Genomic DNA, 27951 nt, shown 5'->3' on the forward strand with positions numbered 1-27951 from the left:
TTTAAAAATGACTTCAGTTCTCCTTTAAAATGATCAAATCCAACACACCCTTCTACAGAGCTTGCTTTATTTCTTAATTATCGTGGTGTTCAATCACGTTTTCGGTTTTAGTAACCTTATATTGTGACTCGTATTGGCAACTAATTGCAGTTAAATATTATACTTATCGGCCTATTCGGTTTTTAGCCATGTTGAATTTAGTTCGTTCGGTCCACGGCAGGCGTCGCTTATCCACGCGATCTTCACGAGACTTGTGCGAGATTTCGAAACGTCAAGTGTCAGCCAGGTGTCCGTGCAGCCATTTTGAAAACTGTTTTCCAAACGAAGTATTGCACAAAAACGAGTTTAAATGACAATTACTGGCTACTTTTTCAAACTTTTCTGATTGCTATCAAAACAAACAAAACTTCCAGCTTGATTACGTCAGCATTCGAAAGAGGGCGCTCGCGTCTTTTGGCAATGTTGGCAGATGTCGGTCACTTTGATTTCCGCTGTACGTTTTACTTCCGTCCTACGATGTCTCGCACAGGTCTCAACGAGTCTCGTTTACGGCCATCGCTTTGACGTATGGACTGATATATTACAGAGCGTATTTCACTCATAACTTGCTATCGCAGTGACAAAATAGCGATCAAAAATGCATTCCTATATTTAATAAAATGAGAGAAATAGAATTTTGATTAAAAAAAACTTGCCTTCAGTTCTCCTTTTAAATTAGTCGTTTATGTTGTATGTAAATTGAGGTCATTTATTGTGCTTGGACACTGTTCTCGATGCTTGGGTGATGGTTTTGAGGTCCCCCCCAAATCACCACATTTCTAACCAATGAAATAAAGTTTTGCTTTATTTTTTTAAGTTAATTAACATCCAGTGGGTGAAATGTGAACGCTCTTGTAGATAGTAAACATTCGTTACTATCTACATCAGTCACAGTTTTGTCAACAGGACATCAGGAGCTCGTTGTAGCTCTTATGTGAAATTTGTGCAAACCCATGACCCACTGCGATAAGTACAGGCTCTACTCCAGGACTTTGGTAGTATAGTGAGGTTGTTGAACCCGATACGAGCGTTGCTTGGCTTGTAATTTGCAACCCTTCTGTTCCACGCTGTAAAATCCCGTGACCGGTATGCACCTCGTTTTCAGTTTGTCTCGTCCCAGACTAATAAATGCTTCCATCCCTGAGACGTGTTGTGTTTTTCTTAGACAGCGCAGCTGCTACTCGGTCACTTCAGCCTTTTATTCTCGCTTGACTTCATGTAAACAGTTTAAATCTGTTTAATGTTTTCTCTGGCGAGTATTAATCAGCAATGCTAATATCTTCCTCAGGCTAGTCTGAACGCTCCAGTGGATTAGCGTCCGTGCAGAGGTGATTTATTTATCAGGTTTATGTAACGGCTGTGGATTTAATATTTTGTATAGAGTTGTAGTTGGCGGTGTGTACTTTGGACTCTGTATGCAAATCTGTACTCTAGGCAAGAAATGCATTTCTTCTATTAATTCTACTAATGTAAAGTTTTGTTTTCAATGTCTTCCAGATATCTAGTGGAGAAAGAGTACGTGTTTATCGCATGAACCATCGCATGAACCATCCCTGTCACCGTTGCTGCTCTCTGACGTGCACACGAAGATGGTTTTTTCAATCGAATGACTCAGAGGAAACCATGTGGAGTCCAAGTGGACGTTCAGCGGTGGCTGATTGGATCCAGTAGCAGGAGTTGTGTGTGTGTGTGTGTTTGCATGAGTGAGTGTGTGTGTGAGAGAGTGTGTGTGTGTGTGTGTGAGTGAGTGTGGTGTGTGTGTGTGTGTGCTTGTACATGTCTCAATCAGGCAGTAACGTGCTACACACACCAATGAGAGGAGCCGTGAAGGATTAATGTGTGACGCGTACACGCCGTTCTGGATTCGGCGTGATTTGTGTACAGATTCGTATCTCTGCTAGACCTCTGGCCCTTGTTTTGACGCCTCTGTGCTTTGCATGGCCGGCGAGTAACCGTGGAGAGGCCAGGGTACCACAAGCTTATGGATTTTGATAAGAGAGGCGGGAGGGCAGACGCCGACGAGGCTAGGAGGATGTCCAAGCCGGGCGGGGGGAGGCCTGGGCACACGAGCCGGGGCACGGGTGGGAACTCCGGCGTCCTCATGGTCGGACCCAACTTCCGCGTGGGAAAGAAGATCGGATGCGGGAACTTCGGAGAGCTGCGGCTCGGCAAGAACCTCTACACCAACGAATACGTGGCGATTAAACTGGTAAGAGAACGTAACCTCCGTCTCATTTTCAGTCTCTACTCGACTCCAAGCGAGTGGTTTCTATCCTGACAGCATGTTAACCACATTCGCAGTCAAACAGGACTCCAGTCAGGTTTCTGTTATTATACATAATGTGCAAAATACTTGACAAGCAACTTCTCGCATGCCTTTCCAGGTCACTGTGCAAGACGACTTCCTGATAAACACACTCGTGGTCGTGATAAAGCTTACACCCTGACAGAAGTGCTGGTTGGTCAGTTTGTCGTTTCAGCCACAGCAAGCATTCGTGTCGTGTTTCAGGCCTCAGCGTTAACTTTTGACACCTTCAAATGGCCTCAAAAATTTTGCGGTATTTCGGCAAGTTTTCAAGGCAATACTGATATGTTTTCTAGGGGTATGACTGAGTTATTTAGACAAAAGTGCATGTTTTTTAAAGAAAAAAAAAATTTGTTTCTGCAACAGAAGAACAAGACAAGCCCTGAAAACATGAAGGATAATATTTATCTATGGGAGACACAAAAACATGCCTTTCCGTTCATTGAATGTGCTTACCACTAGCTTTTTTTTTTGTGTGTGTGTGTGTGTGTGTGTGTGTGTGTGTGTGGACGTCCTGAAGTCAACCCAGGAAAACATAGAGGGCACCAGTGACCACTCGTAGTGATGAAAAGCACAAGTGCGCCTGAAGCGAGCCAATCAGAATCGCTGTAACAAATCAGGAAGAAAAAAAATCAAACCGGCGATCACGGGGGAGGCGAGGATAGTGGTTAATACATCTTGGTTTTTTTGTAAAGTACTCGCTCAAATCATTTTTGTGCTTAAAGAAGCCGACCATAGGTGTGCCCAAGTGTGTCTAACTCGCTAAAATATTTGCCCAAGCATCTTGGTCGGGCAAATCGGGCATTCGGGCAACACCTGGCATTGAGGCTTGTGTTATGTTGTTCAGTATGACCGCTCACACCATCAACAGGAAAGAAAACCTTGTTTCACTGGTTTTAAAGGTTCGTTAGTGTTCGTATAGACACGTGACTTGGTGGAATGGATAACCTTGAATAAATCCTCTGAGAGACCTGAATCTCGCCAGATGCATGTGTTCAAACTGCTGCTCATGCTGCATCACGGGCGATGGAACACACTCTGAGGAAAGACCTACCTGTCTGTCTGTCTACCGTCTTCCTTGTACATGAGCTCAGAGAGGCTCACAATTGGCTAGAGAAACAGGATGTGTTTTACGCTAGGGATGTTAACCGATGGTTGACCGACTCAACGTCAACCGGTTAATTTTTTTTGGTTGTCGGTGAAAAAAAAAAAATCAATCGTTTTGAAGCTGCTGATTTTGGAGCGGAGAACCTGGAATTCTGTGTTGTAAACGCTTGGGGCATGCCATGCGGTGTAAGGACGACAGCTGACAAATCAGAAACACCCATTCAGTCATGTCCCGCCCTCCCGCCCCAGTTGAAGACAGCTGCCACTCGGCGAAAGAAAAGTCTCAAAGTATCAGGCTAGACTTTTTAGCTTACAAATTACTATTGTTTTTGTTTTATTATTATTAGAAGGCGGGGCGGCACGGTGGTGTAGTGGTTAGCGCTGTCGCCTCACAGCAAGAAGGTCCGGGTTCGAGCCCCGTGGCCGGCGAGGGCCTTTCTGTGCGGAGTTTGCATGTTCTCCCCGTGTCCGCGTGGGTTTCCTCCGGGTGCTCCGGTTTCCCCCACAGTCCAAAGACATGCAGGTTAGGTTAACTGGTGACTCTAAATTGAGCGTAGGTGTGAATGTGAGTGTGAATGGTTGTCTGTGTCTATGTGTCGGCCCTGTGATGACCTGGCGACTTGTCCAGGGTGTACCCCGCCTTTCGCCCGTAGTCAGCTGGGATAGGCTCCAGCTTGCCTGCGACCCTGTAGAAGGATAAAGCGGCTAGAGATGATATGAGATGAGATGAGATTATTAGAAGGCACATCGAGTTTAGTCCTGCCTTGGCCAGTGCATTCTGAAAGTATGTTTCGGTCTGTAGCCAACAATGCATGTTATTGCAGATCATATCTCTCCACACGAACTAAAGGCGCAGATGCCGACTTTTGGAGGGAAGGGGAGAGAATGAAATGACAGCGGTGTCTGGAGGGGGAGTGACAAACATAGCTTTAATGTCTGTGAGCCAAGTCAGTGACGGCTTCAGAGCAACTTCAATACCATGCAGTAATGGCGTGTTGGTATTGGTAACGGCGTTATAACGATTGTAGCTAATTAATTAGATTACCTGGCGTTATAACAGCCTTTATTTTAACGCTGTTATTCCCATCACTGAATGTTATGTACTACTTCTAGCACTTGACTTTATTTTCATGGCCAACTGAAACTGTCTCTAAGCTGGAGCCATTTGTCCTCCGCTCCAATACAAACCCCTCGACATCAGTGCCGCGTTTGACTAAATGTTTCGCGCTGTAGAAAAGGTAATGTGAGTGGAGGGGAGCGACTGGGACTGAATGTGAGGATGCTCGTGGTTAGATTTAGAATAGATTCTAATAATTCCAATTCTAGAATTTTAAACTCATAGGTTAACTGACTTTAACCGGCTAATGAGGCTCGGTGGTCGGTCAAGATTTTTTTTTTTAGTTTTCGCCATCCCTATTTTACGCTTTCGCTTGTCTTCATGGATGGGATCAACTTTCGACTTAGCTGTACATACACATGCATAAAACAAAGTGTGTGCGTATAATGTAAAATGTCCTATATAGACCATCCTAAGATAATTAAAATAAAGAACCATGTTATAAATCATAAGCTAACCTGAATAAATGCATCTTTAAAGGAGAACTGAAGGCAAATTTTATCATTAAAATTCAATTTCTCTCATCTTATTAAATATCGGAATGCATTTTTGATGGCTATTTTGTTACTGCGATAGCAAGTTGAGTGTTTGAAATATGCTCTGAAATATCAGTCCATATGTCAAAGCAATGGCTGTAATCGAGAGTCGTTGAGACGTGTGCGAGATATCGTAGGATGGAAGTAAAATGTACAGTGGAAATCAAAGTGACCAACGTTGCCAAAAGACGCGCGCCCTCTTTCGAATGCTGATGTAATCAAGCTGGAAGTTTTGTTTGTTTTGATAGCAATCAGGAAAGTTTTTGAAAAAAGTCGGCAGTAATCGTCATTTAAACTAAATTTTTGTGCAAAATTTCGTTTGGAAAACGGTTTTCAAAATGGCGGCACTGACACCTGGCTGACACGTGACGTTTCGAAGTCTCGCACAAGTCTCGTGAAGATCGCGCGGATAAGCGACGCCTGCCGTGGACCAAACGAACTAAATTCAACACGGCTAAAAACCGAATAGGCCTATAAGTATAATATTTAATTGCAATTAGTTGCCAATGGAGCACTTGCATGTGACGTCACAGCCGATCCAGATTGTGACAGACGCCATCTTGTCGGTCAAACGCCATATTTCCGCCTTCTACTTCTGGTTCTACTTCTACCTTTTCTTCTGGAAAACCCTACTATATACAATTCTACTACAACGGCTGCGGCTACAAGCTCTCCCTACCTGTGCACGTTTTTTATGTTTTTTGTGTGTATTTTTGCGTGTTGTTCGTCTGTACCGGACTTCAATATCCACTACAACCGTATGGACTTACCGGACATTGGTTTCCAGCAGAAAATGACGGTTTGTAGTGATTTCCATCGCATGCACAACATTCCAGATGAGATAGCGAGACCAGCGGGGTCTCCGTGGATTGTTATCGGAAGCAAAGCGAAGGAGGCGGCGCCGGGAGCGGAAGCAAAAGCGAGGCTGCAGAGCGGCCTGTTGACTAAGCTCAGAAAACAGCCACTCAAACCTCCACTGCTAAGCCTCTACCTCTCCAACGCCAGATCCATGGTAAACAAGACGGACGATTTGGAATTACAGCTGGAATTACCTTATTCTATTCTATAATCGGCTGGTCAGTGCAGTACTAGATACTGATATAAATAGTGTTAGTACTCAATACTTAAGTGACTTACCCGTCCAATGAGGATAGTTATTTTCTTGTTTACAAGATGCCACATCTGAGTCGCTGACAAATCCTGAATTTCTGTAAAGATAACTGTCCAGAGATTTATAAGCATGCAGTGCTTCACCACTGAACAGCGAGGGAAAGTTAATGAGGTAATTGTACACGTCTGGGTATTCCGCTGGCAGTTCAACATCCACTGACACGGTCGTGAGAACTACGTCCGGAAAGCCATAAGGGTCACTAATCTGTAGATCGTTTATTTTAGACATGTATCTCGTTATCTGTTCATTAGAAAAATGAGCCGTGTAGTCCGTCAGTTGAAATTGATCCATTCTGTACACGAGTGCAGCAGTATTCAGCGGTGTTTTTTACCAACAAGATGGCGGCTGTGTACTTTCCGGTCACGTGACTGCAAGATCTCTATACGAGTCACGATATAAGGTTACTAAAACCGAAAACGTAATTGAATAACACGTTAATTAAGAAATAAAGCAAGTTTAAAAATGACTTCAGTTCTCCTTTAAAATGATCTAAACTAGTATCAGCTCTAAGCTGGCTGAGTAATGAATTCCACAAAACTGGCGCAGTCGCACCAAAAGCCCCGTCGTCTTAGTCCTCAGCGCAGGAGGTGCAAGTAACCGTTCGTTATTTGAGCCTAGTTCATAGGTTGTTGCTACTTTCAGGCATAAAAGGTCAGTAATTTATGACGTAAAGCGTTAAAAGCAGTGTTTTCCTCAGAAAAAAATTAAAGCCCTAAATTCTGGCATGATAATACACAGACAGTTGAGCGCCAAAGGCGCGAAGCGAAACTAGGGGTGCGGGGGCATGCCCCGCCCCCCGGAAAATGTTTTGAAAATCGATGCTCTCAGGTGCATTTTCAGGGTCTCCGAGGTTTTAGATCCATGATTATAGGATCGATTTTACCAGTGTTTCAATGATTTCTGACCTAAATAGTATTAATGTATACACATTTGAAATTTCACCTTAAAGTTCAACATGCAAGTTAAACTGTTTTGTTATAGATTACTGAGGTCTATGATCGATTGAAGATCTACGGGGATCCCTTAATTATCTCTGATCAAGTCGTGTTGTAACAAAAATGCACATGAAAATATGATCAGTGGTTTGCGCCATCTTGCAATCCAGTGAAGAGAATCGATCATCATGACCTCCTGTTGATCACAAAGGGATCTGAACCTAAGACCTGCCACCTTAAAATAAGTTGCTGTATTACTATAACTGTAATGATTTAGAATGTTTCTGATGTTTCTGACCGTAATATATGTATAACTAAGATACACTGAAAAGAAAAGTAAGGCAGCTGCATGTTATAAAGTTTAAATTTTGGCACTTTATTAAATGGACTAGATTAAGATTAAAACATTATATTTAAAGGAAAAGAAAACTTAATTCATACATTTAAGTTTGCAGAAAGATTATGACGAGAATTTAAGTGTCAAATGTAGCATAATTTCGAATAATAATGATAAGCGTATTTGGCAGTGTGATGTCACGGTGAGCCTTTAACAAAAGAATAATCCGGAGCCGTCTTTTGTTAAATGGATCCCAGTGATTTTGGATCACACTGCCAAAAATGCTTATGATTATTATTTGAAATTATGCTATATTTGACACATTTGGACAACTTCACTTCGTGAGTGTGTTTATAAAGTACATAATCTTTCTGCAAACCCAAACTAATGAATTAAGTTTTCGACTCCTTTAAAGCAGATTAATTCTCCTTGGCTTTTGCTTGGCCCAATGTTGGGCGACCCTCTCATCGTCCATCTTGCTGCCATCCATGCTGATGTGGATCAGATTGTCCAGCGAGTGCTTTTTGAGCCAGATCAGAATTGACAACGTTTTCGTTGTCGTGACAGTTGTCTGGTTTTGTGCGCCATCACTCATGTGGGTTTGTTGACATTTAGTCAACCGATCTTGGATCGAAGCCATAATGATAAGACTACCGTATTTTCTGGACTATAGAGCGCACCTGTATATAAGCCGCATCCGTCTCGTCTCGTCTCGTCTTCTTCCGCTTATCCAGGACCGGGTCGCGGAGGCAGCAGTCTAAGCATGGAAGCCCAAACTTCCCTTTCCCCAGACACCTCGGCCAGCTCCTCGGGAAGAACACCGAGGCGTTCCCAGGCCAGCCGAGAGACATAGTCCCTCCAGCGTGTCCTGGGTCTTCCCCGGGGCCTCCTCCCGGGGGGACATGCCTGGAACACCTCCCCAGGGAGGCGTCCAGGAGGCATCCGAAAAAGATGCCCGAGCCACCTCAGCTGGTTCCTCTCGATGTGGAGGAGCAGCGGCTCTACTCCGAGCTCCTCCCGAGTGACTGTGCTTCTCACCCTATCTCTAAGGGAGCGCCCAGCCACCCTGCGAAGGAAACTCATTTCAGCCGCTTGTATCCGCGATCTTTTTCTTTCTGTCATTACCCAAAGCTCATGACCATAGGTGAGAGTCGGAACGTAGATCGACCGGTAAATTGAGAGCTTCGCCTTTTGGCTCAGCTCCTTCTTCACCACGACGGACCGGTAAAGCGACCGCATCACTGCGGAGGCTGCACCGATCCGCCTGTCGATCTCACGCTCCATCCTTCCCTCACTCGTGAACAAGATCCCGAGATACTTAAACTCCTCCACTTGAGGCAGGACTTCTCCACCAACCTGGAGAGGGCAAGCCACCCTTTTCCGGTCGAGAACCATGGCCTCGGACTTGGAGGTGCTGATTCTCATCCCAGCCGCTTCACACTCGACTGCAAACCGCCCCAGTACATGCTGAAGGTCCTGGTTTGAAGAAGCCAACAGGACAACATCATCCGCAAAAAGCAGAGATGAAATCCTGTGGTTCCCAAACAGGATTCCTTCCGGCCCCTGGCTGCGCCTAGAAATTCTGTCCATAAAAATTATGAACAGAACCGGTGACAAAGGGCAGCCCTGACGGAGTCCAACATGCACTGGGAACAGGTCTGACTTACTGCCGGCAATGCGAACCAGACTCCTGCTCCGTTCGTACAGGGACCGGACAGCCCTTAGCAAAGAGCCCCGAACCCCATACTCCCGAAGCACCCCCCACAGAATACCACGGGGGACACGGTCGAATGCCTTCTCCAGATCCACAAAGCACATGTGGACTGGTTGGGCAAACTCCCATGAACCCTCGAGCACCCTATGAAGGGTATAGAGCTGGTCCAGTGTTCCGCGACCAGGACGAAAACCGCATTGTTCCTCCTGGATCCGAGGTTCGACTATCGGTCGAATTCTCCTCTCCAGTACCCTGGAGTAAACTTTCCCTGGGAGGCTGAGAAGTGTGATTCCCCTATAATTGGAGCACACTCTCCGGTCCCCTTTCTTAAAAAGAGGGACCACCACCCCAGTCTGCCACTCCAGAGGCACTGTCCCCGACCGCCACGCGATGTTGCAGAGGCGTGTCAACCAAGACAGCCCCACAACATCCAGAGACTTGAGATACTCAGGGCGGATCTCATCCACCCCCGGTGCCTTGCCACCGAGGAGCTTGCAAACCACCTCAGTGACTTCGGCTTGGGTAATGGACGAGTCCACCTCTGAGTCATCAGCCTCAGTCTCCTCAGTGGAAGACATGACGGTGGGATTGAGGAGATCCTCAAAGTATTCCTTCCACCGCCCGACAATGTCCCCAGTCGAGGTCAACAGCTCCCCACCCGCACTGTAAACAGTGTTGGCAGAGTACTGCTTCCCCCTCCTGAGGCGCCGGACGGTTTGCCAGAATTTCTTCGAGGCCGACCGATAGTCCTTCTCCATGGCCTCCCCGAACTCCTCCCAGTTCCGAGTTTTTGCCTCCGCAACTGCCCGAGCTGCAGCACGCCTGGCCTGCCGATACCCGTCGGCTGCCTCAGGAGTCCCGGAGGTCAACATGGCCCGATAGGACTCCTTCTTCAGCTTGACGGCATCCCTTACTTCCGGTGTCCACCACCGGGTTCGGGGATTGCCGCCACGACAGGCACCGGAGACCTTGCGGCCACAGCTCCGAACAGCTGCGTCCACAATGGAGGTAGAGAACATGGTCCACTCAGACTCAATGTCCCCCACCTCCCTCGGAAGCTGGGAAAAGCTCTCCCGGAGGTGGGAGTTAAAGACCTCCCCAACAGAGTGCTCGGCCAGACGTTCCCAGCAGACCCTCACCATACGTTTGGGCCTGCCAGGTCTGTCCAGCTTCCTCCTCCGCCAGCGGATCCAACTCACCACCAGGTGGTGATCAGTTGACAACTCGGCCCCTCTCTTCACCCGAGTGTCCAAGACATAGGGTCGGAGATCAGATGACACGACTACAAAGTCGATCATCGACCTCCGACCTAAGGTGTCCTGGTGCCACGTGCACTTATGGACACCCCTATGCTCGAACATGGTGTTCGTTATGGACAAACTGTGACTAGCACAGAAGTCCAATAACAAAACACCACTCGGGTTCAGATCGGGGAGGCCGTTCCTCCCAACCACGCCCCTCCAGGTGTCACTGTCATCGCCCACGTGAGCATTGAAGTCCCCCAGTAGCACAATGGAGTCCCCAGTCTGAGCACCCCTCAGTACCTCTCCCAGGGACTCCAAGAAGGCCGGATACTCTATACTGCTATTTGGCCCGTAGGCACAAACAACAGCAAGAGCCCTCTCCCCAATCCGAAGGCGCAGAGAGGCGACCCTCTCGTTCACTGGGGTAAACTCCAACACATGGCGGCTGAGCTGGGGAGCTATAAGGAAGCCCACACCAGCCCGCCGCCGCTCACCATGGGCGACTCCAGAGAAGTGGAAAGTCCAGCCCCTCTCGAGGAGCTGGGTTCCAGAGCCCAAGCTGTGCGTGGAGGTGAGCCCGACTATCTCTAGCCGGTACCTCTCAACCTCCCGCACAAGCTCAGGCTCCTTCCCCCCCAGCGAAGTGACATTCCATGTCCCAACAGCCAGCCGCTGTGTCCGGGGGTCAGGTCGTCGAGGCCCCTGCCTTCGACTGCCACCCAATCCACACTGCACCAAACCCCTACTGCTACCTCTGTGGGTGGTGAACCCACAGGAGGTCGGGCCCACGTCGCCTCTTCGGGCTGAGCCCGGCCGGGCCCCATGGGCAAAGGCCCGACCACCAAGCGCTCGCATACGAGCCCCAACCCCGGGCCTGGCTCCAGGGTGGGGCCCCGGCTGCGTCCTACCGGGCGACGTCACGGTCCTGGATTTTTTCTCCATAGGGGTTTTTTGGTGAACTGCTCTTGGTCTGGCCTGTCACCTAGGACCTGTCTGCCTTGGGAAACCCTAACAGGGGCATAATGCCCCCGACAACATAGCTCCTAGGATCATTCAAGCACACAAACCCCTCCACCACAATAAGGTGGCAGTTCTAGGAGGGGTAAGCCGCATCCGCTCTATTTAAAAAATAAAAAAATAAAAAATAAATAAAAAAAAGATATACAAGCCGCACCGGGCTATAAGCCGCAGATATCTATGTTGAAAAATTAGATATTTACTGCATGTACAGAACGATTTTGTACTGTAAATGTACATGTATGTACCTGAACAGATTCTTTCCGAACAGTGCCTTTTAACACGGCAGCAACTTTGCTGATTAAAACGGAACAGAACCAAGAGAAAATAACCGGTATTTATTTACCTTCATTTCTCCTGTGTTTGAAACCACAAGTCACTTTAATCATCTTCGCTGGATTTGAAAATAATTACCAGTTAGTAATTTGTCGTGCGTATTCTATCTGCTAAAGATCTGCTAATTCTTCTTTGCATTGATTTTTCGTTTATCTTATTTTTGATTCTACTTCCGGTTAGAGCGCCCCTAGCGGTGGAAGAAAAATCCACAGAATAGCCGCACCTTTGTATAAGCCGCATGGTTCAAAACCTAGGAAAAAAGTAGCGGCTTATAGTCCAGAAAATACGGTGAGTCAAACTTTTGTGATTAAAGTCAGTCGGCTTTGCCTGTCTGGTAGGGGACAACATCGGCAGCCAATGAGATCGCTTGTAATGAATCGGAAAATTCCGGGACGTCTGATGTTTTCTTTCGATATTTTTCTTGGACGGTTTGAACACGTGATCTTGACATAGCCAACAGATTACAATTTGTTTACATCATACCACGTGGACATATTACTTTGACAGAATCAACACAACCATTGGAAAAAAGAGCGTTTGTTAACACAAATATCAATCAGTATGTAAATGGACCTGTTATTTGCTCTCCTATGTATCTAGTTACTTGTAGGTAGGAAATTTAACGTATCGGTATAAATCTAAGCGTATCGGATTTTAACTAAAGCGACTATTGCCGCTTTTCCACTACCAACGCGGCTGAGTTGGGCTGAGCCGTGCTGTGCCGAGTTGAGCTGAGCGGGGCTGTTGGAGTTGCATTTCGACTACAACTGCGCTGAACCATGCTGGCTGGAAGTGGGTGGACACGTTGGGTGGAGTTAGCGAAAGTGGGTGGACGTCACGTGATGTCGTTAGGCGGCGCAAACAGTGACATCAGTGATCTTTTAAGCGGTAGTCTCACGACCCGGATAGTAAACAATAAACATGGAGGACATGGAGTCGTTAGTGTTGCTGGTCTTGGTGCTGTGGCTTGTTGTCACCGACAACGCCAACAGATACTGGCAAGAGCGTATAGATGAAGCGAGGCGCATAAGGCTTCAGAAATTCTCGTAATTCTTCTTCTTCCGGGTTTACGGCGTTTACAGATCCCAGTGTGCTCGTGGGGCGTGTGTGGGCATGTGAGGACACTCCTCCTCACCAGTCAGTGCACAGGGGAGTGTCTCCTCACGCCCCTAGCCCCACTCGGCTCGGTTTGGCTCGCTTCAGCCCCACTCCAAAACCGTGCGAGTTTTGGGTGCTGAGCAGGGCTGAAGCGAGCTGAGTCGTGCTGCTCTAAGGTAGTCGAAACGCGAGCCGTGTCGGGCTGAAGTGAGCCGAAAAAGGGTAGTGGAAAAGGGCCATAAGCGTGTCGGCAGGCAGAGCAAGCGTATCGGGCCCGATACGTTAAAACGCTTTGGGGAAAACCATGTTAAAAGTAACTAAAAGGGATTCGAACTTGCAATCTTCTGGCGATAGGGTGAACACCACCCCCAGTGAGCCACTCGGGAGCCTTGAAGAATCTCGCTGAAATGTTTGCCAACAACTTGCTGAATTTTTTTTTAAAACTTATTAGATCCAAACACTAATCAAAAACTTTTTTTTTTTTGGTCTGTGTTAACATGCTTAACTAGCTTGTCGGAATTATTTTACGTTAGCTACCGTGTTTTTTTTTTGTTTTTTTTTTGTTTTTTTTTTAGCCCAGTCAGTGTGTACACTTGAGCTTTTACTTGCTCAGTGGATCGTTAATAATTTGTCCATCCTTTTCCACTGGTTTGGTCCTCCTCCAGTGATCCACGTCTGTCTTGATTACTATTTTAAAAGGATTTGAGTCGGCAAATTTGGCTCCGAGTGACGCCTGATTTTACTCTTGTCTATGATCTGACAATAACATAAATAATACTCTCACCTGCTGCAGCTGGGTTTGTTTTAAGTGCATTCAAAAATGCAGCGTGTCCATTTTGTTTTGAACTTCCATGATGGACAAATATAGACACTGTGTGTGTGTATATATTTTTATACATCATAGTTTCCTTTTAATTATAGATCTGCTATGTTCTGGTGCATAATCGAGTTTCTTTTGGAGGAATAAAAGTGCATAGTGTTGTGATTTGATGAAACACCTCTGTTATTGCGTAGACGAGCAGGTCTCAGGGAAGACAGCAGGTTTTTATTTAAGACTCAAGTGCTATTTGAAAATGTAAACGGACAGGAGAAACCACATTTACTGCACGAGTGACTCACTGATTGATTTTCTTTCCTCTTGTCATGTAAATCGGTGAGGTCGGAGGAATGGAGGTAAAGTTCAGCAACATGTTAGTGGGCGATTGCAAACCTTGCAATAAATTACCTGCATGCCTGTCAGGGGTTGAGTAGGAGTTGAGACTGAATTTTGTGTGTGTGTTTTGTAGCCGGACCGATTGATAGTGCATCACTTGTAATCGGTGAAAGAGTTACAGCAGTCTGTTGTAAGTGGAAGTGCTGATGGTCAGCTGAGTTCTAACGAAAAGGGATCTGTGTATAGAACAGTACTGCATTGACTAACCGGTAGATGCTAGAACGGCTGTCGTTGTTCATGTACTCTTCCCGTTTCTGAATATTTATGTATTTAAATTACTCGAGCGTGCCTTTCTAAACGACTCTTGTAGCTTGATTTAGGACGAGGCCTCTAAATATATCCATGCCGTGTCCGTGTTTAATTTTTAGATGAATTGAGAGACTTTCGTAAAACGTTTCATTTTACATGCATGGCCTAGGATGTTGCCGAATTGTTTTTGGAGTATTGAAAATGGTGACTCGGCACAAAGGATTCCAAGTAGGTTGAGCCGGCCCCGTTAACGTTCGCATCAAACATCATGCCAAGAATGGCGGGGGGAAAAACTTTTGGCTGGTTTGAGTATTTCAGAAATCTCTTGGGCGTTTCACATAGGACAGTCTCTAGAATTTGTATAGAATGGCGTGAAGAAAAACAAAAAACATCCACTGATTGATTGATTGATTGATTGGTATTTCCTCTGTGCGGAAACGCTGAGCAAGGTCGGAGGAGAATGGTCAGACTGGTTCGAGATAAGCTCGCACGTAACCACTCTGTACAACCGTGGTGAGGAGAAAAGCATGTCCGAATGCACAAGCTTGAGCTGGATGAACTAAAACGCAGAACAATGCACCAGATTGAGATCCCGTTGACTAAAACCAGGAATCTGTCTCCATTCTGATTGGCTAATGACTTCCTACGTTGGAAAAGTGAATAATAAATGTGTCCACCACTGCGTTATGTAACATATATAAGATGATCTTCAGTGGTGTCGCAGATGGGATGCCTTGTAATTGTAGTCATTTCAGTTCCATATGACAGCTTTGTGATCATTAGTAATGGCCCGTGCCTGGTGGTGTTCGCTTGATCATGCTGACAAAGAAAGCGCCGTCCTTCAGTCGTAAACTTGTCCTCTGAAACATGAGCGTCGGTCTCCAAAATCCATTTTTATCTCCAGGAACCTTTGCTCCGCAACTGAACACGGCTGCGAGATGTTGAATTTGGTATCGTCACCTCCAGTTGTGCTCAGAAGTTTACGTACAGTGACGTGAATGTCATCTTGGATATGAATGTCATGGCAATATTTGGGCTTTCAGTAATTTCTTTGAACTGTTCTTTTTCTGTGGCAGAATGATTGTACAGCAAACATCTTTAATTAAAAAAAAGACTAGAATTTGGTGAACAAGTTTTAATTTTCTTTGGGTTTTCTGAAATCAACACAGGGTCAAAATTATACATATAGCACATCTAATACTTTTGGGTAAAATGCCTTTTTGCAAGACTCACCTTGAACAGACATTTTTGTTTCCCGTGAACAAGCTTCTGGCAGAATTCTGGTTGGATATTTCACGACTCTTCATGGTAGGATTGGTAGAGTTCAGTGGACTCGGCTTATAAGCACGGTCCATATACAGTATTTTCAATAGGGTTGAAGTCAGGACTTGTTTTAAGCTTTAATATTAGCCTGCTTTATCCTCCGCAACCAGCTCTGATGCGTGTTTGGGTTCATTGTCCTGTTGTAACTCCCAAGTCGTGTTCAAGTTTCTGATGGTTTATGCTGAAGAATTCTGAGGTAGTCCTCCTCCTTCATTATTCCATCCACTTTGTGCAATCAACCAATTCCACTGGCAGCAAAACAGCCCCAGAGCATGATGATTCTACCACCACCACCAGCTGGTACAGTGTTCCTCTGTACATGGTGGTCATTGTGGCCAAACAACTCAATCTTTGTCTCATCTGACTATACAGCTTTCCTCCAGAAGGCTTTTTCTTTGTCCGTGTGGTCAGCTTCAAACTTCAGTTAAGCTTGAAGGTGTCAGTTTTGGAGCAGGAGGTTATTTCTTGGATAGTAGCCTCTTAAGGCCTCTGCATGCTCTTGCGACAAGGCTTTCGCAGATAGCTTTTCGCAGACAGTTGTAATTTATCGTTGAGCGGGGGGTAATAGGCGTGCGCGATGTTATTCACCGCCACAATGCAAGGGAGCGCGAAGTCGCGAAATCGCTAGGAGTAGTTGGTGGGTGTGGTTAGTGGAGTGTTTATCCTCCGGTTACTTATAATGACTAGAACTGGAGTCGTATAGATGTACGTACTTCCTCACTTCCTCGATCAACCGCTGTTCATGCTGCTCCATCTTCGCTCGTGTTTTTAAAAATGGAGGTAGTGAAAACAAAACAAACCGGGAAAGTAGGGAAGCGGAAGTGCGTGTACAGCGGATGTAGAGTGGACCAATCGGAGCCCTCTTGTCTGCGAGGCTTCTGCAATGGTCACAATTTTTGGGAGGTGCGCGCAGAGCGTCTGCGAAGGTGGGGGGGCTACGCAGACGCTGTCTGCGACGCTATCTGCGAGGACTGGGTTGTCAGCATAAATTGGCCTTTAGTCCATGGTGATCTGAACTGTAGACAGTGATCCGTCAGCTTCCAGTTCATGGCAGGGCTGTGCCATGGTGGTTCCCAGGTTGTTCCTAACCATCCAAACCAATTTCCTTTCAGCTCAGGGTGACAGTTTGGGTTTTCTTGAAGCAAAGTGGCTTGGCAAAGTGACTACACCTCACAATAACTTGGATACAATTGTGTGAACTGATCTTGGAATTTGCAGTAGTTTAGAAATGGCTCCAAGAGACATTCCAGAGTTGTGTATATCTGCGATCCTCTTTCTCAGATCTGCACTGAGCTCCTTGGACTTCCCCATTCTACTGTGCATTGGTCAATCCAATGAGTGCTGTAAACAAACCCTTTTTATGAAGGCACAGAGAAGCTACCAGCTGTAGTCAATCATGATCATTAACAGGAAGTTAAGAGGCCTTGAGCGACATTGTGGAAGTTTCAGCACCTCTGAGTTAATAATCTAAGTGAGTGTATGTATAATTTTGACCCTGTGTTGTTCAGAAAACCCAAAGGAAATTAAAACTTGTTCACCAAATTCTATTGTTTGTACAGCATACTCCTTGGTTTTTTTTTTTTTTTATTAAATCATTCTGCAACAGAAAAGAACAGTTCAAAGAAATTACTGAAAGCCCAAATGTTGCCATGATATTCATATCCAAGATGACATTCATGTATGTAAACTTCTGACCACAACTGTATCTAGTGAGCTTCACTCACCGCTCTCTTGCAGTGTGTGTTAGTGTTAAGGGTTTGAGTTCTGATATTCCTCCTGATTTTTCCCAACAGTTCATGTAGTTTAAAAGGCTGCTTAATATTTTATCGCCTGGCGAGTTTTTTATTGTCGTCATATAAAAAAAGCTGTGTGTGTTGTGGGAAACCGTCGTCAGGGAACTTGGCATCGGAGCGGGATTTTCACTGATGGGGTGTTCTCTGATGCACACTCTCACGCACTCTTACACACTTGGAGACCTCGCCTGATGGAGGAGGATATGAGTGTTGTTCCTGTGTCATGCTTCAGTATCTGTGTGTGTGAGAGAGAAATTTTTTTGTTTGTCCCCCCCCCCCAAAGGCTGGAATTGTACCTGCTTTTAAATACGTAGCTATACGAACTAGGGATGTTAACTGATGACCGTTTGACCGGTGGTTGACCGAATCAACGTCAACCGGTTAATTTTTTTTTTTTTGGTTGTCGGTTAAAAAAAAAAATCAATCGTTTTGAAGCTGCCGATTTTGGAGCGGAGAACCTGGAATTCTGTGTTGTAAACGCTTGGGGCATGCCATGCGGTGTAAGGATGACAGCTGACAAATCAGAAACACCCATTCAGTCATGTCCCGCCCCAGTTGAAGACAGCTGACAAATCAGAAACGCCCATTCAGTCATGTCCTGCCCTCCTGCCCCAGTTGAAGACAGCTGCCACTCGGCGAGAGAAAAGTGTAGACACAGGCTTTTTAGCTTACAAATTACTATTCTGTTTTTTTTTTAATTATTATTAGAAGGCACATGGAGTTTAGTCCTGCCTTGGCCAGTGCATTCTGAAAGTATGTTTCGGTCTGTAGCCAACAATGCATGTTACTGCAGATCATATCTCTCCACACAAACTAAAGGCGCAGATGCCGACTTTTTCACTGCTGAATCGTGCAGATCCGATTTATTTATTTATTTTTTAGGGGGGCGTTGGAGTGTCTGAATAATTTCATCAGAGTAAATTCTGTACTAAAATTACTAAATAAGCAAATGCTGTTACAGTCCATGGAACATAGGAAGTATGAGAAGAAAACGTGCGCAGCTTTCTGATTTACTGTTTTCTTCTCATACTTGTACTTCCTATGTTTCATGGACTGTAACTGCATTTGCTTATTTAGTAATTTTAGTACAGAATTTACTCTGATGAAATTATTCAGACACTCCAACGCCCCCCCTAAAAAAAAAAATCGGATCTGCACGATTCAGCCGTGAAAAAGGCGGCATCTGCCAAAAGGCGCGCCATTTGCATCCCTGTTTAAACTCCTAGGTTAACCGACTTTAACCGGCTAATGAGGCTCGGTGGTCGGTCAAGAATTTTTTTTTTTTTTAGTTTTCACCATCCCTAATACGAACACATTTTTTGTATAAACACTGGATTTTGTTTTTTTCCTTTTCAATAATGGTGGGTATAGAATAGAATGCCTTTGTCACTATACACATGTACAATGAGATTAAAGCATCTCCAATAACAGTGCAAACAACGTGTAGAGAGGGAGAGAGAGAGGAAGGGGGGGGAAGGGAAAAGAGAGAAAAGGGGAAAAAAATGGGGGGGGTAAGGTGCACAGTCTGAGGTGTATGTGTTGTGTTATGGCCAATTTATGCTGACAACGCAGTCCTCACAGATGGCGTCGCAGATGGCGTCTGCATACCCCCCCCTTCGCAGACGCTCTGCATACCCCCCCCCTTCGCAGACGCTCTGCGCGCACCTCCCAAAAATTGTGACCACTGCAGAAGCCTCGCAGACAGTGTCGCAGACGAGGGCTCTGATTGGTCCACTCTACATCCGCTGTACACGCACTTCCGCTTCCCTATTTTCCCGGTTTGGTTTGTTTTCACTACCGCCATTTTTAAAAACACGAGTGAAGATTATAAGTAACTGGAGGATAAACACTCCACTAACCACACCCACCAACTACTCCTAGCGACTTCGCGCCCCCTTGCATTGTGGCGGTGAGTAACATCGCGCACGCCTATTACTCCCCGCTCAACGATAAATTACAACTGTCTGCGAAAAGCTATCTGCGAAAGCCTTGTCGCAAGAGCATTCAGAGGCCCTTGCACATTATGGAGTGAGGTATTGCACATATAAAGTATTGCACAGTGACAGTCACATTGTAAATTATTGTATCTTCTAGTGTTGGGAATCTACTCTTGCATCATAATTCGATTCCAGTTCAGACGGCTGTGATTCAATTATAAAATGATTCCTGATTCATCTCGATGAATGAATGAGTCGTTTATGTGAAGAAATGCCAGGGTAGGGTATCGCGTCTCCGGTGCAGCGAGCGCGCTTCATTAAAACGAATGCATCGTGCTCTGAATTGCGAGTGTTGAATGAGCAGTTCAGTTATGCGAGCACTGAGACCCACGTGTATCCTCTGTTCTCGTGAGTCAGAGAGATTTCCGGAGACCTTAATGGCGGAGATGAGACCTACGGTCCTACAGCATCTCAACCAATCACCTTTCGATCGCATTCAAAATGGCCCGGTGTCCGAACTGACGTAGAGCCGTTCCTTTAAGGTGCCAGGTGAAGTTAAGCTGATGTTCTTGCTACATGGAGCGCGTTTCCTGAGCGCGGCGTTCGAACAGCCGGACCCATGTTTGTATCACGCTCCTCGTATAGCAAGCTCGGAACCTTAAAGAAGCTGCAAGGGTACTGCAGTAAGAGCAAAGGTGAGCGTCGGTGTCACGCAACGCTTATCTCTCGCACATGAGCTAGTGTCACACTCGTCTCACACCCACTTGTGTGAAATAAGGAAGAAAAGAGGCACAGTCTGCAGCCGGCGCGAGAAGCATAGCTGAAAGGTCGTCTTTGTTTTCCATTTCTCATCAAGTTTGGGTTCAGCTGCGTTCGTTCTCACAGTGAGAGACTGAGTGCGGAGGACGACAGGAAATTGTGTGTGTGTGTGCATTACACCCACTTAAACAGAAGATCCCAGTTGTGTAATACTTCCAAAGAGCTACTTTGTTGTAATGTGAGTGTGTTGCTTTGTTTTGGTGTGTGTGTGTAGGACCCAGAGATCCTACCCTTGCTCTTTGTTAGCTTGCTAATCTCTCTTCCAGGCTTGTGACACACACACATTCAGTATGTACTAAACCCTCTCTCCCTTCATTAGTCTTTCACTCCTCCTTATTAACGAAGTTTGGCGGGGGATATAGAAACGGATTCCGTCCATCCGGTCACGTTTTCTTTTCCAGGTCGTATATTTTAAAACTACTGAAAATATCTTCATGAAACTTTGTATACATATCAAGCAACATGTGAACTGGTGCCTTTTGCTATTTTGGATTTTTGAAAAACAGCATTTTTAAAAAAATTTTACACAACAAATAGATTTTGACTTGGTTTCTAAGAGCACCGTTCGTTTCCGCAGCATATATCCAAAACTATTCATGATACGGATGCGAAACTTGGTATACATGTTAACAAGGTGATGTAGATGTGCCTTTTTATACTATAAGAAATTTTAATTTTTCATGTTTTCATGGAGGTGTAGTGGTTAGCGCTGTCGCCTCACAGCAAGAAGGTCTGGGTTCGAGCCCCGTGGCCGGCGAGGGCCTTTCTGTGCGGAGTTTGCATGTTCTCCCCGTGTCCGCGTGGGTTTCCTCCGGGTGCTCCGGTTTCCCCCACAGTCCAAAGACATGCAGGTTAGGTTAACCGGTGACTCTAAATTGACCGTAGATGTGAGTGTGAATGGTTGTCTGTGTCTATGTGTCAGCCCTGTGATGACCTGGCGACTTGTCCAGGGTGTACCCCGCCTTTCGCCCGTAGTCAGCTGGGATAGGCTCCAGCTTGCCTGCGACCCTGTAGAACAGGATAAAGCAGCTACAGATGATGAGATGAGATGAGTCTTTCAGGTTAGTTTTAGGGGTAGGTTTTGTTTCCGAAGCAGAACTTGAAAACGAAGAGCGGTCCGGTCTTGAAAGTTGGTATATGTGTTGATTAAGTAATGTGTATATGTGCCTTTTGATACTAAGAAATGTGAGATTTTAATTTTTAGTTCCGCTGGACCAAAGGTCCGGTGGGTTTATGCCATGGGTCAGTGTAGAGAGGTAGGGCTGGTTTCCTGCAGCACAACTTGGAAAAATGTGACACATAATATCTTGGTATATAGTTAGTATATAGGGCGGGGGATTATAGATGACTCGGTCTTCTTGTTCCTTATGTTTCTTCCCTTCCCTTTCCTTCCCCGTATCTCTTTTTATTGATTTCATTCTCTACTGCGTTAGATGGATAGAAGCCTAGATGACCAGATTAGACGCGGCCAGTCAGACATCAGAGATGAAGCGCTGACCTGATGGACAGCGTCTGGTCTGAAACCGAAAATAAACGTGGGAAAATGGAAGAAATATATCGCACTTTGATTTTTCTCTCTTAGCATGATATAAAGAAACGTCGTGATGGTAGTCATCAGGATCATAACTAGTTACAGTATACACGCACACGTGCACGCACGCAATAAAAAAAATTTTTTTCCAGAAAAGATTTGTTTGCGGAAACAGGAATCCATACCAGCTGAAAATACCGAGGATGCCAATAATTCTGGAAATAGCTGAAAGGAAACTCGTGATCGAATTTTTTTTTCTCTTGCTTTTTCTTTTCAGCGTTCTCAGCCGATTCAGATTTGTTCAGTGACGTGTTTAAATGGAACGCTGAGGAAACGTCGGCCGTGTGAACGTTAGACAGCTGATTTGCATAAGGACTCGATGGAAACGTTGTGTAATGTCAGGAATGAGAGCAAGTGCAAACTCGCACTGGAATTCAGGAGTCGAATGTGGAGCTGTAATCGTGATTCAGCATTATATGATAAAACTTTACACTATAGGGTGGAGCACTGTTAGCATTGTAAACGCTATTTATAACTGCAAACTTTTTTTTTGTGTGTGTGTGTGTGACATCAAGCTTTACTGAGTCACTGGAGTTTTACAGTATTACAGGAACTTCTTAACCAAAAGCCCTTTTTACAGTTATCTTGGAAAGAAAGGCGTGACTCAAAGACGGCAGGTCTGATCACGGTCTAGTACTTTATGGTTGCTATAGTAACAGTGGACACAGGGATACTTGACGTAATCGGATTAAAAAAAATAAATGGAGTGGTTTTGGTATCTGTAAGGAGACGTTTAACGTTTACAGAAGGAGGCTCTAGGAACGATCACTGATCTTTCAGCTTTGCGGGTTCTCGGTAACATGACAGGTTTGTGTGTCATCATTAAAAGTGAAATAAAAAAAAGAGAGATGCTGATGAAGAAACGATTGCTTGTTTATAACAGGAGCTAACTTGTGAACAGCATTATACCTAACTATAAACGGGTAAAAAGTATGACTTTAAGAGAAAAATGTTTTGTTTTGTTTTTTTCATCCGATTGTGCTTATTTTCCTTTTCGTGCATGCCCTATAGAGGTGTGATGATTTAATTGATCCCTGATCTATTGATCCATTTCAATCCATGATTGAAAAATCGATTAAAATTTAATGAATCATGATTCATTGATTAACTAACAGTACCGAATTTCATCCCGATAACCCTCGATGCATAACAAATTTTGACAAAGTGCATCATTTTGATCTTAAAAATCCGATTCGGTATACGGAGCTGTACATGGGTGCAGCCATGTTTGTGGTTGCTATAGCAATCTCAGAAGATCACACGTTGCTTTGTGAACAACGTGGCGGACGACTCGGAATTCCTGAAGCCACCGGCTTTTAAAAGCCCAGTTTGGCGACATTTCTTTCTGTCTCGTGACAGAAAACAAGTCTTGTGAAAACTGTGAGAGTCTTAAGTTTCCTCATCATGACAATACCACTGACATGCAGAATCGTATTCGGCGGCATCATCCAACAGTTCAGATCAATGTGAAACCGAAGTTTCGCAAAGAATCTGCATCTAAACGTCAACGAGTTGAATCTGGGACGACTCCGTCTGTACCGGACGTGTTTTAAGAAGCAGAAACCATTTCCGCGTGGAAGTCTGAGATTGACTGGAGTCTGAATAAAGACCACAAAGACACCACTACTTGTTTTGTTTGTACGGAGAAGGTACATCGCTCTCATGAAAAATGCCTTGCGCTGCGTTGTTTTAGGTTGTTCGAATCGATCAAACCGTGAAACTGATAAACGTTTCTTTAGGGTTCGCTGTGAATTAATAAAAAAGGGTGAACGAACACAGGATTTCACAAAAAGAAGTGGAGAAAGGTGGCTTTCGAACCTTTCAGTGAAATCGAAGGGAGTCGAGTCGAAGCATGCTCGAGTTTGCAGTGATCACTTGGTGAAAGGTTTGTATTTCCCTCTCAGCTACGTCCTTACTGTCCTCCAAGTACTTTTCTTGCTGTGTGTCGTTTATTTTACGCTACTTATTTTTCACGAAGCGCTAAAGTCCCCAGCTGTTTTTTTGTTTCCTCCTCACAAAGTCCGTTTGCATGAAGGCCGCGATGAAATTCTTCCCCAGCTGTACAGTTACAATGCGCCGTGATCACTTCTCCGACTTGTTTAACTAGGATCCAGGTCTTTAAAGGGGTTTCTGATTATCTTTGATTTAGTTGAGAGATAAGAGCCAACACAAGTCAGAATCAAGCCAACTGTTGTTTGTTTAAACTTCAACTTGCAGCACTTCGTTGTAAAGACGCAAGCAAAAAGCTTAAAAAAAAAAAAAAACTTACACGGGCAAAAACAATCCAGGATTCATTCGGCAGCGACTTGATACCGAAGTCCTTTACCCAGCCACGTACAAAAAAAGTAGTAAGCCTCCATACTCTTCCACACTTTCATCTGTTTTGCGGTGTAGAAGGACGTCTGCAACACCAGAGAGTTGGAGATGTCGGGGAACTCGACTGAAAGGTAGTTTTCGAGATCGTATGACAAATCCTTCTTTCCCAGACTGTAGGGGTCGATTCCATTGCACATAGCAATCTTCTGACTATATCTAAAGCCACCAGTGACTTCTAGATTATGAGTGTACTCTGATGACTTATCGCTAGTTGTTTGCACTACAGCAGCCGTTTAGACCACCAGCTATTTCACTTCTGGTAGAACTTTTCCGCTAATGCCTCGGTCACAACCGGCCGTACGTGCTCCTATGGCCGGTCTACGTGCAAGAAACGCACGGAGGGCGCGCGTGAAATGCACGGAGGGCGCGCGTGTGACGTGCTGATTTTCGAGCCGTAGACTGGCCGCAGAGGTTCTTTGTCGTGTCAAACAAACACTACGGGCGCTTACATTTTTTTCAGGTTGCAAGACAAACTTACAGCCAACGTGCGTCTTTCTCCACGAACAAAAAAACCCCGCAATGATTTGGGAAACGCCAAAAATCGCACGGCCAAAAAAATCGTACGTCCAGTTGTGACCTAGGCTTAAGAAAAGTCACGTGACTGAAACCCAGCAATTGCTCTACGTTTCTAGACTGACAGTAGAGCTGGGCGATTATGGCCTAAAAAATAAAAAGATGATTTTTTTTTTCACAAAAAATTCGATTTTAATCTTTTTTTTCTTTCCCCCTACTAAAAATCAAACTACAGATGACAAAGAAATGGTTCAAAACAAGTTTTACCTTTATTTTGTTTTCACTTAAATTTCCCATTTGGGGTTAAAGTGCAACCAGAAACCAAAAAGAAGCCAAAAAACAAGCTTGTAGATGAGATGGCAGACCGTGCTACTGTAAACGGTGAGAACATACAGTAACTTTCTTTAAAAAAAAAAAAGCTTTCTCCAACATCACTTATGGCCCTTTTCCACTACCCTTTTTCAGCTCACTTCAGCTCGCTTCAGCTCACTTCAGCCCGACACGGCTCGCGTTTCGACTACCAAAAACCAGCACGACTCAGCTCGTTTCAGCCCTGCTTAGCCCCTAAAACTCGCACCGTTTTGGAGTGGGGCTGAAGCGAGCCAAACCGTGCCGACTGAGGCTGGGGGCGTGAGCAGACACTCCCCTGTGCACTGATTGGTAAGGAGGCGTGTCCTCACATGCCCACACGCCCCGCGAGCGCGCTGGGATCTGTAAACACCGTAAACCCGGAAGAAGAATAATTACGAATTACGAGAATTTCTGAAGCCTTATGCGCCTCGCCTCATCTATACGCTCTTGCCAGTATCTGTTGGCGTTGTCGGTGACAACAAGCCACAGCACCAAGACCAGCAACACTAACGACTCCATGTCCTCCATGTTTATTGTTTACTATTCGGGTCGTGAGACTACCGCTTAAAAGCTCACTGAATCAGTGACATACAGAGCATCGTGGACGAGTTCGCGGAGCGCAAGGCTCGTCGTATGCCCTTCAAATAATGCGCGCAGTAGGCTACTGATGTTTTATTATGAGCCATGTACAGTATGTCGCCTAATGTTTTTTTGTTTCTGAGTTACATGTTCGTTTGAAGGACTTAATGTACAAAATAACATGGTTGCACCCCGTAGTGTTGAAATTGGTAAACACAGTGCATTCAGTGAGGTTTGCACCGCCCTCCTTTTATTTCTGACTCTTCCTGTCACCGTTGCAACCTCTGAGCGCTCATTCGTATGCCCTTCAAATAATGTGCGCAGTATAGGCTATTGATGTTTTATTATGAGCCATGTACAGTATCCTAATGTTTTTTGTTTCTGAGTTACATGTTCGTTTGAAGGACTTGATGTACTAAATAACATAGTTGCACCCGGTAGTGTTGAAATTGGTAAACACCGCAGTTGCGGACATTTTGTAGCCTAAAATGATGTTATGATAAGCTTTAATAAAGGGCCCGGTCATTTGCCCCGCCCCCGGCCCGGCTCTGACTTGTTCCGCCACTGTCACTGATGTCACTGTTTGCGCTGCTTAACGACATCACGTGACGTCCACCCACTTTCGCTAACTCCACCCAATGTGTCCACCCACTTCCAGCCAGCACGGTTCAGCGCGGTTGTAGTCGAAATGCAACTCCAACAGCCCCGCTCAGCCCGACTCAGCTCGACTCGGCACGGCACGGCTCAGCCGCGTTTGTAGTGGAAAAGCGGCATTAGTCTCAAACTGACACAATGCACCCTCAAACTTAATAAATAAATAAATGCCCCCTCAAAAAAAATAAGCAAAAAATAATAAAAAAAATTGTGTCCTTTTCGATAAAACTGACCAAATAGGAAAAGAATCCCGACTTTTCCACCGTATGTATGGGCACCATGTCTTTTGCAATAAACGTCGCGATAGCATCTGTGATTGCCTTCCACCGTGCCGCGTTCTTATCATAAGGCACACGGTTCACAAATGTGTCCGGGACGGTCGCTTGCTTTACTTTGGATGGTGCGCGCGTGCTGCGGCTGTGTTCATTCCGCTGGGAGCAGCACTTCTCCCGCTCCGCTGCAGGCTTCTGTTTAAGGTGTTGGAATAAATTCGTCATGCTGCAACCATTTTCAAACACACAACGAGGACTTGTTTGGTCTGCGTCCGACGCCGCAAAACCGAGCCAATTCCAGATCACGGAGGAAGTTATTCCTTTCTTGGGCACAAGTTGCGGCTTTCCCCCAATCGCTGCCATGTTTTGTGTGTGTCTATGGCAAGCGCGCGGGAGGAGGGCTATCGTGCCAGTGCCCGATCCGTCCCTGCTGCCCGATCCGTTCTGTACATGCGCAGAGGGGAGTGTCGGGGGCGGAGGCTAAAACTGAGAGAAAACCGATTTTTCATAAAAACACATCGCAGGGGTGATAGCGTTCCGGCGCCGCGCTGGATTTCCGGCATACCGTGGCTGGGGGGGAAAAAAAAAAATCTAGTTCGCCCATTGTCCTGTATTATTCTGAGATGCGCAGATAGACAGTAAAGGGAATTCCGAATTCCCTTTACTGTCTATCTGCGCATCTCAGAATGACACAGGACAATGGGCGAACTAGATTTATTTATTTTTTTCCCCCCCAGCCACGGTACGCCGGAAATCCGGCGCGGCGCCGGAACGCTATCACCCCTGACATCGTCCTTAACTGTAAATTCAAATTAATCGATTTATCGCCCAGCTCTAGCTGACAGTTAACAGAATATTGGCAATGATTTGCATCAGTTATAAAATGGAGGACAAAAAAAGTAAATTGTGATTCGAATTGAATCGGAAGGTCAAAATCATGATTCGAATCAAATCGTGAGAAAACTGAATCGTCACACCTCTAATGCCCTGGAGTGTTTTAATCTTTTTATTAAAAGGTGCATTAGGTAAGATTTATTTAAAAAAAAAAGTCTCGAATAGCTAAATGGATGGAGCTGAATAAGATTATTTGTTTATTTTTAATAAAGCTCATCCAGCTGTAGGCCAGGCCGGATGACCTTGTGCGATCACGCGCTGTTCGTCATTGTCCGTCCACTATTTTATAAAAATCGCTGCTCCTCCTACAGGATTGATCTGATTTGGATCAAACTCGCATACGATGTTCCCTAGGTGGATGTGTGTAAAAGTTGTCAAGACGGTGTCGCCACCTGTCATATTTACGATTTTATGGGCGTTTTTAAAATTTT

General features: G+C 45.3%; 1 protein-coding gene across 4 annotated transcripts in view; it reads left to right on the forward strand.

The window, feature by feature from the left end:
- csnk1g2b (casein kinase 1, gamma 2b) overlaps positions 1 to 27951 on the forward strand; it is a 93386-nt gene that overhangs the window by 21828 nt on the left and 43607 nt on the right. For all 4 annotated transcript variants that reach the window (XM_060932484.1, XM_060932487.1, XM_060932485.1 and 1 more), the window contains exon 2: positions 1537 to 2248. In XM_060932484.1, coding sequence (XP_060788467.1) covers positions 2021 to 2248 — 228 coding nt within the window. In that variant the 5' untranslated portion in view covers positions 1537 to 2020. The remainder of the gene's footprint in view (positions 1 to 1536; positions 2249 to 27951) is intronic.

Source organism: Neoarius graeffei, chromosome 10 (genome assembly GCF_027579695.1).
Source record: "Neoarius graeffei isolate fNeoGra1 chromosome 10, fNeoGra1.pri, whole genome shotgun sequence".
Lineage (NCBI taxonomy): Eukaryota > Metazoa > Chordata > Actinopteri > Siluriformes > Ariidae > Neoarius > Neoarius graeffei.